This window comes from Pteropus medius, unplaced genomic scaffold (assembly GCF_902729225.1).
Source record: "Pteropus medius unplaced genomic scaffold, Ma_sr-lr_union100, whole genome shotgun sequence".
Lineage (NCBI taxonomy): Eukaryota > Metazoa > Chordata > Mammalia > Chiroptera > Pteropodidae > Pteropus > Pteropus medius.
The window spans coordinates 2,549,201-2,563,332 of record NW_024345479.1 but is presented as its reverse complement, the minus strand read 5'-3'; the positions used below and the strand labels follow the sequence as shown (position 1 = coordinate 2,563,332).

The following is a 14,132-nucleotide window of genomic DNA, read 5'->3' as shown; positions in this document are numbered from 1 at the left end:
AGCATCTATGAAGTCCTAGTTCTTATGTTTTAGGAGCTGGTGATATAAACATGAAAACACAACATGAACCCCAACCCTTGATGAGCTCATCTGATTTAGAGTTCTGAAAATACAATTGATCACTATAATCATTTTGTTAATTTATTCTTATGCCCAAAGTATCAACATTAGATACACAGCTACACTTCCTCATGGACACTCTCTGTACAAACAATAATGTCTCTACTAAATAAAGCTAGAAAATTTTAAACCTTAGAAAGCTTGAAACTAGAGTAAACCACCATACTTAGAATGAGAAGTTATAATTTCTCATCTGAAAATGCAGATGAAATGACACTGTTGGAAATTTGTGCTCAAGAAGTAAAGGAGAGACATGTCGTTAAACGAGAAAAGCATTCAAGGTGCACATAGAAACAATCTTCCTATATGGCAAGAAGGGGACAATGGGCAAATTTTAAATGACTAAGCTTTGAGGAAGACTAGGCTCTTTAAAGTTAAAATCTAAACTAACAAATTGGTCTGGGGGAGATGTTATTATAACTTCAGTTAAATATTTTCTCTTGTATACAGCCTAAAGAGATTTCTGACCTGCTTTGGGGATTTACAGGGAAAGTGTAGTCAACTGATCATCTTGGGTTTTATACAGTTGCCCTGACTCCCTGCCCTGGGAGGTCATGCAAATAAAGCAAATTGTGCAGTCCTGGAATTTCTGAGTTCAAAGTTTTTCTGTAGAATGAAACAACACTTATTTTACAAAAGCATTATTCTCCACCTGAAACTAATGTAAATTAAAATAACATTGAATTATCACCTCTAATTGGAAAAAAAAAGTGCTATTCTCACCAGTTCTTGGGTCAATCCATGCAGTCTAGAGTAGATTTTGTACTTAAAAAATTGGACACAATCTGAGATTTCCTTGAATAGAATTTTTTCCATCTTTATTGAGATATAATTACTTTAGAATTTTATCCACCAAAAAGAGAAAGTGTAATGTAATAGAAAGAGTACTGGCCTAGAATTAAAAATCTGTCCCTGCTCCTGGCACTAAGTGTAAACAGGCTCCAATTCCTTCTGAGTCTGTTTCATACTTTAGTAGATGCATGTTATAACATCCATCCTTGCCCACCTCACCAGGTTATTTGTTCAGCTGATATTTATTGAGAGGCTTAAAGATTTCAGTAGAAAATTGAAAAGTGGTATTGAAATATATTACAAAAATTCAATAAAAAGTTTCATGTTTTTCATTTATTTATTGGAGTCTCTCTGCTTAAATAGGCAACAGATAATTAATAATTATAAATATAAGTAATGCTATTTAATTTGGATGATGAAGTTTATTTTTCAAGATTTTATTCGACACATCACCATAATTCCTTCTATTTTTCCATTTTACTGGGGATGTGGGTGTATCCGGGTCAAAAACTTGAACTCGGTTACAGAAGAAAAATTAATTTTGCCAAACTCATGCCAATGTGTAATAAGGTGGGCTAGTCATTTCACCTAATTGGCCCATTAAGTCTCATGCCATCTGCCATCATATCAGATTCTGGTGGTGACCTTTACATCAAGGCTCTCGCAGCAATGAAAAAGTACCACATCTGAATTTCAGTACTTAATTCTATCCCTTTTTTCTTTTCTTTTTTTCTTCATAGCATTAATTTTACTATTTCCTTAGATGATTAAAAAGTTGTTATGAAAACTTCATCTTTTTCATGTGTATTCAAGATTTATGGACTCAAACATTTAAGTAAAATAACTTTTTTAGTACCTATGTGACCAAAAGCAACAGGAATACATTTCAGGGAGTGATTTTGAGAGTGGATCCTTCTACCTTCATTCAAAATGTTTTCTGGCTCCCAATTTACTGGTTGAGCTTCCCATCTTTGCATATACAAATCCTATCCACTCTTCCTGGTCCAACTCAAATGCCCTTTTCATAAAACTGTTTCTTAAACTCCCCACCTCATTTTGAACCTCCTCAGTGCTCTCATTCTTATGACATTTATTACCTTATATCTTGTAGGACGAATATATTGTCTACATCCTATTTGAGGGCCCCGAGTAGGCAATATTACACAGAGAAAGGCCTTAAAATCTCATACATAACTGTGTTGAAAAAAATAATGTAGAAACTTGGACAAGTTACTTAACTTCTCTGTGCCTTTGTTTTCTCACTTACACACCCCTATTTCAGATGATTGTTGGACGATGGAATGAGTTAATACATACGATGGAGTTTTGAAAAGTAAAAAATGAGGGGCAGGGTAAGAGACTATTTTTTCTTGGTCATGAATATTATGCTTTTCTTGTTCAAAATTATAATCTTCTGTGTGACAATAAAAGCTAAATGATTCCAGAAGAGCCATAGATGATCCCAAGAGGTGACGAGCTTTCAGGTTCTTAGATTTTAAGCAGACTGGTGAGAGCTAATGCCACACAATAGAAGAGCTTGCGCTTTAGTGTCAGACATGAATTTGAATCTCGTCTTTGGCAACTACTGGATTAACTTTGTTACATTGAGTAAGTTATTTAACTTCTCTGGGTCTGAGTTCTCTCTTATCTGTAAAATAGGGATAAGAATATCGTGTTTTGCAGGGTAGTACGAGAATTAGAGATGATGCACATATTATACTCTATAAGCGGTAAGCATTTTTAATACTTAGGGAATTGGGTTGAAAATGTCCTTACATTCGCCTTTTGTCTTGTTGACAATATTTTCATCCTGGTAGTTATAAAGTATGCAAAAATTATTTTGCGCCGGAGCCTGGGAACATTTGTTCAATGAGTTATCAATAAAGTTTTGAATTAAAAAGAAAACCTGTTTCAATAAAGCTTTGACCAAACCGAGAGGCGCTTACCGCGAGAACATGAAGGCTCGCGTTTCGTGCTTGGGACCTGCTCTCGCGTTGTTTGATCAAGAAGCGATGAGAAGTGAAGGGAAGCACGAAATACCGCGATCTTAGTGGATTCTCGCGAGATATTCTGGGATTGTCCCCCTCCCCCCTCCCCCAGGTGCCGTTTCGGTTTAACCTAGTGTGTGACTGTGAGTCTGTGTGAGGGAGCGAGCGTGTGAGGTGTTGAGGTGCGGCGGAGGCAAGAAAAGGGGCTCCCTCAGGAACAAGAGACAAAGGGGGTGTGAGGCACCTAGGCCGCGGAACCCCAGCGACAGGAAGCCGCCTGAGCCGGGCTACCGGGTAGGGAAAGGGCCCGCGCAGTCCTCACAGGGCCCCAGAGCCGGAGTCGGCCCCACAGCCCTGGGCCGTCGGTTTCCTACTTCCTCGACCTACCCGGCCCCCGGGCCTGAGGATTGGCTCGGCGGGGGTTACGAGGGCAAACAGACTTAAGCAGCTGCCCGTTGTCTCGCAACTCCACTGCTGAGGAACTCTTCATTTCTTCCCTGGCTCCCTCACCCCCTACCTCATGTAGGAGGGTGCTGAGGAATCGGGAGGGAGGAGCCTTCGCTACAGTTCCTTCCCTCCCCACCCCCTTCTAGAGGCACTTTGGTAGGCGTGGGGTCGGGGTTGGGGGTGGGGGTTACTTTTTGGAGTGCTGGGGAACTTTTTCCCCTTTTTGAAGCCAGGGGAAAGGGAATGCCCAATCCAGAGAGACATGGGGGCAAGAAGGATGGGAGTGGAGGAGCTTCTGGAACTTTGCAGCCGTCGTCTGGAGGTGGCAGCTCCAACAGCAGAGAGCGTCACCGCTTGGTGTCGAAGCACAAACGGCACAAGTCCAAGCACTCCAAAGACATGGGATTGGTGACCCCTGAAGCAGCACCTTTGGGTACAATTATCAAACCTTTGGTGGAGTATGATGACATCAGCTCTGATTCAGATACCTTCTCTGACGACATGGCCTTCAAACTAGACAGGAGGGAAAATGATGAACGTCGTGGAACTGATCGGAGTGACCGTCTCCACAAACATCGTCACCACCAGCACAGACGTTCCCGGGACTTACTAAAAACTAAACAGACAGAAAAAGAAAAAAACCAGGAAGTTTCCACCAAGTCGGGATCGATGAAGGACCGGATGTCAGGAAGTTCAAAGCGTTCAAATGAGGAGAATGATGACTATGGAAAGGCACAGATCTCCAAAAGCAGTAGCAACAAGGAATCCAGGTCATCCATACTCCACAAAGAGAAAGCCCGAAAAGAACGTGAGGTGAAGTCTGGCCACAAAGACCGGAGTAAAAGTCATCGGAAAAGGGAAACACCCAAAAGTTACAAAACAGTGGACAGCCCCAAACGGAGATCCAGGAGTCCCCACAGGAAATGGTCTGACAGCCCCAAGCAAGATGATAGCCCCTCAGGAGCTTCTTACGGCCAAGATTATGACCTTAGTCCCCCAAGATCTCACACCTCCAGCAATTATGACTCCTATAAGAAGAGTCCTGGAAGTACCTCAAGAAGGCAGTCAATTAGTCCACCTTACAAGGAGCCTTCGGCCTACCAGTCCAGCACCCGGTCACCCAGCCCCTACGGTAGACGACAGAGGTCTGTTAGTCCTTATAGCAGGAGACGGTCGTCCAGCTATGAAAGGAGTGGCTCTTACAGTGGAAGATCACCCAGTCCCTATGGTCGAAGGCGGTCCAGCAGTCCTTTCACAAGCAAACGGTCTCTGAGTCGGAGTCCACTCCCCAGGTGAGCTATTTGTCTTAACAGCCCTTTCTTAGAGCGGGTTATGAGGAACTGGCAATAAGTCATGTTTTGTCGAAGTTCCCAGTCATTCAAGTAAGTGAATCTGGTCTCTTAACCCAGAATTTGAAAAGGAGAGTTACATGCCTAAAACTGCTAAAGGTAGGTACTTCCAGTGGTGGGATCATCAGCTGTAAACTGTGTGAGAAAAATCATAGGCTTCTGCTTGTTGAGTGCAGAGCTACTGGTTTCCCAAGCTTATCTAGCTATTTCTATTGCCTTGTCTTAATATTTTTACGTAACATTGATATTAGTGCTTTTGACCTCATTGGACTTGATTGAAGATATAAGAAATTGCAGGTTTTCATTTGTATTATCTTGAGGCTATTTGCCTAGGTCATCTGTCATTTGTGCTGTCCACTGAGTCTCCAAACCTATTATTTATTTCCTAATCGACGATGTTTTGATAGCTTACAAAAGACTCTTGTCTTTTCACTGTTGTTTCTAGTGGACATTCAGCTGACTAGTCTTTTTTCCTTTTCATGATAGAGCCTAGCAGAAATTAGTTCCAAGGATAATTCGATTTTCTTTACAACGTCACCTTGACCACTTGCAATATTCAGAATCTTTCTCTAAAAAAATGGTGATAGTGCATTTACTATGTTATTTTTTCAAGAAAGGCATGTTCCTTTGAAATTTAATTGTTGGAGTGAATTATCTACCAAAAACTGTGTTCTTGTTCCTGTATCTTCCTCTTTATAGACTCACCTTTGTCTACAAAAGCAGAACATGAGCTTTGGAGTTATACTTGAGTGGAATCCTATAATTGAATTTCTCAATGCCTGAGTTTTTTCATGGGTAAAATGGAAATAATAACTACCTACTTCTAGAGTTGTTGTGAGGATTAAATTAGTAAATATAAAGTGCATAGCATAGGGCCTGTGGTACCTGGAGCCAGTCAGTAAATTCTATCTATGAGTAAGGAAAATGTTGAATACTAGTAGAGAAATTATTCTAATTTGAAAAAAATCCATGCATATCTTTTATATGGCAGTGTGAGTAATTTTTGCTGACAAAGTTATAATTTTTCATAAACCAGTTCAAATTGATCCAACTGCAGAGTTCCTAGCTGTCAGGGTCTGAAGTTCCTTAGTCTTTCCCTCCTCATTTTATTGTAATTTTTCAAACGCAGAAAAGTTGAAGAATTGTAGCAAGGAGTCATACATGTACTACTTACATTCTACAATTAATATTTGCTATGTATTTTATATATCTGCATCAATCCATCTTTTGATTCATTTCAAATAAGTTGCTGACATCAGTATACATCACTATAAACACTTTAGCATGTGTACCATTAATTAGAGTTCACTAGCTAATGAGGGGTAATAAAATTTATATGCAGTGAAATGAGTAAGTCTTAAGTGTACCATTTGTAAAGTTGCTTAGTTTTTTAAGGAACCCTAAGAAATATTCTCAGAATTTTTGTTTTTTTAAGGGAATAGTTTAATAAGCCTGTTCTGAGAATTTTTATTGTTGTGGGGTTTGGGAATACAGAAGTGCATTGAGGCTAAAACACTAAAATGAGTTGCAGTAAGAACTTTGGCTTTGCATTGATTCCTTTTGGATTCATATCTCAAGTTCTCTTTTCCTCTACTCACTTAATTAGAACTAGTGCAGAAATGATAAAAATAAATCAAGAAAGAATTGGAGACACACACTGTTTCCGTATGTCTCCAGTATAGAATGCAAATATAAACTACATAATAATCCTGGAATCACATAACACATTTTTGGTGGGCTTATAGAGCATCATATATGTTTGTGTGTGTGCATTACATATTTTTCCTCATTGGTTGGAATTCCAAACAGTAAGTACAAAAATTTCTTAGAGTAGAGGAACATGCAGAGTCCTTCCATGGTATTCTGTGTTTTTTCCTTGGGAGATAATTAAACAGGCAACGTCATTTTAAAAGATTGAAAATGCTTTAGCAGAAATTCAGGGTCTTTGCATTTACCAAATTAATTGTGAATAATAGTAACAATTTCATTTCAAATGGATGGAACCTAACTTAATTCAGGGGAAAAATATGTTTTGTTTTTGAAGACACATTTTTTATTGCCAGCATTTACCTATTTGTTTCCCCCCCTCCTTTTTTTTTACTTTGAAGAGTGGATCTGGACCTCAAATACAGTGTTTGTATCATAAAAATGCTATAAGTATTTGGCCATCCAAATGTCCTGTTAACGGTAGGCTTCTGTTGAGGAGTTAAGGGATTTTTAGCAGAATGCATTAGGAAGATTTAGTCATGCTGAAAGATTAAAGAAACAATGGTTTGTAGAGCATTATCTGTGACTTTACTTAGTGTTTGGGATTTTAGAAGTTTTTCCTGGGATAGAGATGTTAGCTTTATCCCAGCCATAATTCAATCAGAGAAAACTTGTTTCAGCCAGTTGTTTATAAGAGAAGTATTAGTTTTCTTAAGAGTAAGTGGATATTTGGTAAATCCATTAACTACTTTCCATAGTTATATCCTCATGTTCGTATATATGTTGTTATTGTTGTTTTGAGTACTTTGATTCCAGTAGTGACATATTTCAACTAACTTTTTGGAGCAAACTTCCAAAAAGCAGTATAGATATAAGAACACCATGGCTAACATCATGTGAGTTGTTTCCCCTACACATATATGCTATTTTTTTGAAACCTTTTGATTTATGTCAGTCTTACAAATGATTAAAGATAAAGGGAGATATTGAAGATCTGGAATGGGAGCAATTTGTTTTAGAATACTGGGTAAATGTTTTGTCCAATCACATTTTTTGTGCTAATTTTTTCTTCCTCACCTTGAAGCCTAAGCATATTAGGCTTTATTTAAAAAACAAACAAAAAAAGTAATTAGGGTTGAGTTTCAATTTAGAATAATCTGCCTCATAGATTCTAAGAGTTTACTTCCCAATCCTTCCTAATAATAAAGAAAATAAATTGAACATGCAATAATACTTTGCTTTACGAGTTCCTAAAAAGTCGATTGGAAATCATTTTATATTTGAAAGTACCAGAAGCCATTATTGTTTTCAGAATTTCTAATTATTTTGGTAAGACACTTTCTCCAGTTTATCTATTTTGTAAGTCCTAACTCTTGTTTCTTGGGGGTTTGTTTAGTATATGCACAAATTAATTATAAACTAAGGATACAAGGAACAAAATTTTTTCTTGGGATTTGTCAGTTAAATAGCTCTCTAGTTAAAAAAATTAGATTTTGGCGAAGCCTGCTAGTTACTTTTAATTTCCAGATTTATATACCCTACCTGTAGTATAAAATGTGACTTTTTTTTTTAATCATGTTTTCACTTTATCAGAGATTTAAACCAAAATTCTAAAAGTAAACATTGTGAATATGGATATTTTCCAACATGGAGGGAAAAATATCGATCTGTCTTCCTTCAGTTGAATAATTTTTAGTGTTATATTATTGAAATCTGTTGTCATGCAGGATTTAGTTCTAATCTATTATTTAAATAAACTATTTTTTTAGAATAGTTTTAGATTTACAAAATAATTGTGACGATAGTACAAAGAGTTCTTATATATCTTGACACCTAGTTTCCATGTTATTAACATCTTACATTAGTATGGTACATTTGTTATAATTAATGAACCAATATTGATTTATTATTTTATTATTATTAGATACCTAATTTATTTTTAAGATTACTAAATTACTCAAAATGGGTTTTATAAGTTACAGTTCTCCATAATTTAACTGATATATTTTCCTTTATATTGCTATAGCTTATCTATTTTAAACTGCTTTTTTGTCTTTCCATTAGGAAATCCATGAAGTCTAGAAGTAGAAGTCCCGCATATTCAAGACACTCATCTTCTCATAGTAAAAAGAAGAGATCTGGGTCACGCAGTCGACATTCCAGTATCTCACCTGTCAGGCTTCCACTGAACTCCAGCTTGGGAGCTGAACTCAGTAGGAAAAAGAAGGAAAGAGCAGCTGCTGCTGCTGCAGCAAAAATGGATGGAAAGGAATCCAAGGGTTCACCTATATTTTTGCCTAGAAAAGAGAACAGTTCAGTAGAGGCTAAGGATTCAGGTTTGGAGTCTAAAAAGTTACCCAGAAGTGTAAAATTGGAAAAATCTGCCCCAGATACTGAACTGGTGAATATAACACATCTAAACACAGAAGCCAAAAATTCTTTAGATACAGGGAAACTAAAGTTGGATGAGAACTCTGAGAAGCATCCTGTTCTTAAAGATTTGAAAGCACAGGGAACAAGAGACTCCAAACCCGTAGCATTGAAGGAGGAGATTGTTACTCCAAAAGAGACAGAGACATCAGAAAAGGAAACCCCTCCACCTCTCCCCACAGTTACGTCTTCTCCACCTCCATTACCAACTACTACCCCTCCACCTCAGACACCCCCTTTGCCACCTCTGCCTCCACTACCAGCTATTCCACAGCAACCACCTCTGCCTCCTCCCCAGCCAGCATTTAGTCAGGCTCCTGCTTCCAGTACTTCAACTTTACCCCCTTCTACTCATCCAAGGACATCTACTTTGTCCTCTCAGGCAAATTCTCAGCCCCCTGTACAGGTTTCTGTGAAGACTCAAGTATCTGTAACAGCTGCTATTCCACACCTAAAAACGTCAACGTTGCCTCCTCTGCCTCTCCCACCCTTATTACTTGGAGATGATGACATAGATAGGTAAGTCCTATAATGAACTGAGAAAACTTAACCCTCTTGATCTAAGTGTAATGCATTTTTTGTTCTCAAATTTGGTCAAAACTGCTGTAATGCATGGCTATTTAGAATACTTTTATGAATAGGAAATGCATTTAATGTTTGGTTTTCATGGAAAAGTCTATATTTATGACATTATTACTTAGGAAGAGAGAATTACAGTTTGAGGCCTAGTAACTTTTTCTCATATTTATTTATTGATAAGGTTAATTTTCATTCATAGTTTAAAAAATCCATAGGTTTTTCTCTCTAAATTGTTACGTTGAAATTTTTAATAGCCGTAGAAAAATTAAAAGAGAGATGCAATTAACACCCTTATACTCTTCACATAGATTCACCAATTGTTAACTTTTTGCCACATTTGCTCTAACTATAGATATCTAACACTTTATGAATACTTTAGCATGTCTTCCCTAACAATAAGAACATTTCCTATATAACCATATCTTCATCACTCCTAAAAAACCTTACTGTTGATTTAATCATATAATGTCGATAACAGTATTAATAATGATAACATTAAATATTCTCAGTGGGTTTTTAAATGTTTTTTATAGCTTTTTTTTTTTTTTTTTTTTTTTTACTCCTGACCCAGGAGAAAAATAAACCAGGTTTATTTCGAAAAGTGCTGCTTTAAAAAATGAATTATCTTATAAGAAGCAAAAGAACAATGTGTGGAATCTTTGCTAATTAGAATATAAGTTCACAATGGGGTAATGGGAAAGCTCTAATTTTAATGAGTCCTCTGAGTATTGAGAACTGAAGTGAGTATGAAACATGAACCTGATTTTATGGAAGGCATTAGGAAATATATTTATTTAATTTCTTGGTAAGACTAGCGAGGCAAGTACCACCAACCAAACATGATTTAGCTGTGACATACATCATGACAGCATTTGTGTTAGTTTTAGTCTACTGAGATCCTGTCTTGTTCTCTAGGATATGAGTTTCATTCATTAGAGTGAACTTTCTTTGTAAGCACAAAAATAAGTGCTGATCTTGCATCCCACTTCCCAACTCTCCATTACTTTCCAAGTGACAGGTAGTTTGAACAGTGATACATTTCAGCCCTTTAGGTCTGTATTTTTACAGACTACCCTCTGTGCCTTTTTAGAAGGTGCAAGTACAATAAGTGAGGAAAAAAAAAAAAAGACTATTTAAAAGAATAGCTCCATTACTATTCATAGTGGGAAATCTGATTTTAAAGAAAAATTCCACATGCTATTTCTAATATTAATAGGTATTAATGAATCTGCCACATTCTGAGAACTACAAAGGAAAAGAACAATCTGATTTTATGTAGAAAAAATTGTTTGAGGTACACAAAATACAGATAGAAGCTTCGTGTTTTTATTGGAAAAGGAAATAGTTGAGCATATCCCAAAGGACCCGAGGCCATTCATTATTCAGCCATAAGAACCTCATTTAAATATTAGTTTATATAATGGCTGGAACAATATCAGTGTGGCTAAGAATTTTCATTTTGAAATGTTTACTTAGCTAACCAGATAACTATTGAACCTAACCTTACCTAGTCAGTGTAGAGTGCAGATTTTCAGAGGTGGAATGATTTTGACTTTGGGATTTCTGTCTTTCAGATTGGGGATGAAAGGTAAAGTAAGACCATTTAGTGCTTTCTTGAGTATGTGTGCCTATCTTTTAAGATTATGTGTGAGAGAGAATGAAGTGAGCAAAACTATTTTTGCTCAATTCTGATTCTGAAAGTATAACTATTTAATTTCATAGTCCAATGTTGTTGTTTTTTTTTAACGCCTATAGCACCTAGTCTTCCTAGGTGGTCTCCTATCCAAGTACTAACTAGGCCCGACCCTGCTTAGCTTCCAAGTTCAGACGAGGTTGGGCATGTTCAGGGTGGCATGGCCGTAGACCCAATGTATATTTTTGAAGGTATGATTATCATCATTTTTCCACATAATATCGGTAAATTATTAAAGGTAGAAAAATGGAAATGAAGATTTCTTCCACTATCAATTTTATTTTTTCACTATATATTAATTTTGACTTCAAGATGGTTTTTTGTTTTTGTCATATATGTGCCACTCTGTCTTTGTACTAACTGCACCTATATGTCCCATGAAAAATAATTTTTATGTAAGAAAACTTGTCAGAGAAATCTAAAAGTTGCATATGGAACTCACTTATATTCCTCTATACTTTTACTTTCTCACATTGAAATTGCAGCAGCTTAAATGTTGAGAATGACCTATACGTCTTTTTGTTGTCTGCAGTGATTTAAATATAGAACTCAGAATGCAATCATAAATATTGGTTATTTGAATAAGTAAAACTGCTGAAGGAGCCAGAGTCAGGGCTTGTGTGAAATGATATTGGGCGTGTAGTTAAGAAATCAATTAGCACATGGATGACAAAGCTTTTGTTAGATTTGTTGTCTTTTAATTAAAATCCTTTTGGAAAAAGAATGAAATGTTTCTTTCAAACATAGATTGGGCAGGAGTTTGTTAACAAGGTAATAAATGCAGGAGTGAATTTAACAAATGGTATTGCAAAAGCCTTTTTGATTCATGGTCTACAATTTTTGGTTTCAAGAAACAAAGGCTTCCAAACACCCACCTCAGTATAGTATAACATAATACAACTGTAGTACATAGCTCTTCATGAGGCTGTCCTGCTTTTAAAAAGATCATCTACTCTTGAAAATTCCATTTAACCACATACAGTTTTTAAAATCTCTCATCGCTCTCTTTTTCGATAGCCTGGTTCATTTGGAGTTTATCAGACTTCTGTAGAGACTATGCTATTTTTTTTTTTTTTTTTGAGACAGCTCTAGGTTGACCTCACAGATTGCAAGGACTTTGTCAGCTTACAGTTCCTTATTTTTTTATGCCTACAGCACCTGGTCTTCATAAGTGGTCTCCCATCCAAGTGCTAACCAGGCCCGACCCTGCTTAACTTCCAAGATTAGACGGATCGGGCTTGTTCAGGGTAGCACGGCCATAGATGAGACTACATTATTCTTAAAGGCTGTTTATATAACGTATGGAGCTCTTATAGAAAAGGAAGGATCTGTGGGAGCATTCAAATTTGAGTTAGGATTTTATTGATAGAATGCTTGGTTCTCATTTAATGTATTCAGCTCATTTTTAATTGAAGTTTGTAAAAATAAATTACTTTTTAAACAACCTGCTTTAAGGGGAAAAGGATAAATGGTCATATTTATCAGTTTATACCGTTGATTTTTTTTAGTTATGAAGAAATTTTCTTTAAATAGTTCATATGTAAATTCATATACTTTCTTAATATACTTTTTTAATAATAAGAACTTATCGGAGGTGTTTATATCATACCTACAGATTAAATCCCATCATAAATTTCAAGAGATTAACTAGATATTAAAATTTTGGCAAGTCCTGGAGACTGGCAACTTTTAAAAAATTATTATACATGAGCATTATGCAACCTACACATTTTATGTGATTTGTCTACAGGTATAAATGTGGAACAATACTGATTTAAGGTGGATCAGCACTTCCTGTTAATGAATCTTTAAGTAATGACTTAGATGTTCATTGTCTGCTTCCCTATGTTAGACCCTCTCAGCATCCATATATCCTCAGCTCTATATGGAACTATATTTTACTGAGTACCCTACACTAAAGGCTGAAGACCATGATATTGTTAAGCATTGCAGTTTTACCGGCCATCATTATTCCAAGGTGTTTGGTACATTGGGATTTGTTGAAATAGGATTTGACCTGTATTCAACGTGTGTGCCCTGAATTGGTAGTACGTACACATCCTATCAAATACTCATTCTTTCTTGAAATAAACATGCTAATAATGTGATTTTTTTTTTTCAGAAGCAATGTACATTTTCACAGTAACAAATTATATTTGAACCCATAAAGTAAACTTTGGGGAAAACAAAACCTAAATATAAAACATAAACTGAACTTATATGAAGTAATGGTGAGAGAATTCAGATACTTCAATTCCAGTGAAGCAGAACCAAGAAGTAATGTATTTCCAAATCATGAGGAATTTAAATTTATAAAGAATATTCTAACATTAGTAGTTGAGAAATGAGGAATTTTCATTCCTGAATATCTTAAAAATTGGAGAAATTAAAAAAAAAAATTGTACCCTGGACTCAAGAGTTTTCTGGTAATTGGCTTTGTTCTCAGGGTAGAAAATTCATGGTGCAAATTATAATAATGTTATATGTTCATCTCTATCAGTGATTTAACAGAGTTTCAGATGATCATTTTGTACTCCATTTCTGGTTGATATGGTACAAACTAATCTAGATTCTATTCTGTCTGATATACAAGAGATTAAAATGATGAAAATTGATAGGAAATAGTAGCTTTTGAGATTATTTCACACACCAAGGGCAGCAGTATGTATGGCTCAAAAAGATACATTACAAGAGATAAATTTGTTATTTAGGATTCAATGGACATATTCATGGAAAAATATGTTTCATCTTCTGGGATCTATTTTTTAAGCTTCCCATTCCCTCTAGTTATCAACTGCATATACCAGGTCTCTAGGAATTAGTATGTTAAACTGAACCAACTTGATGGGAGTAACTATCCATAAGGCTTGTTTTCCAAAGAAAAGTATCATTTAAAGTAGCAAAATTATAAGCCTACCTAGGCATGTTGTAAAGCTGTTAGAAACTCAGAGCAAGTTTTGTGAATGGAAATGTAGTGCCCAGGTCACATTCTGCTTTAAGAGGAAAAAAACTGTTTTTATAACCACT

The 14,132-nt window shown here is 36.2% G+C and overlaps 1 protein-coding gene and 2 pseudogenes across 10 annotated transcripts in view; 1 reads left to right on the top strand and 2 right to left on the bottom strand.

The window, feature by feature from the left end:
• The first annotated feature begins 3,032 nt into the window (after positions 1–3,032).
• Positions 3,033–14,132, top strand: part of CDK12 (cyclin dependent kinase 12) — a 70,768-nt gene continuing 59,668 nt past the window's right edge. For 9 of the 10 annotated variants that reach the window (XR_005655098.1, XR_005655097.1, XR_005655093.1 and 6 more), the window contains exons 1-2: positions 3,591–4,639; positions 8,468–9,352. Coding sequence is in view for 2 of the 10 variants with exons in the window: in XM_039873626.1 (XP_039729560.1) it covers positions 3,591–4,639; positions 8,468–9,352 (1,934 nt within the window). In the remaining 8 variants the exon portion in view is untranslated. Of the gene's footprint in view, positions 4,640–8,467; positions 9,353–14,132 lie in introns of all 10 variants that reach the window. The other variant, XM_039873624.1, reaches the window with a different exon arrangement.
• Positions 11,159–11,277, bottom strand: LOC120611340 (uncharacterized; annotated as a pseudogene).
• LOC120611326 (uncharacterized) lies at positions 12,252–12,369 on the bottom strand (annotated as a pseudogene).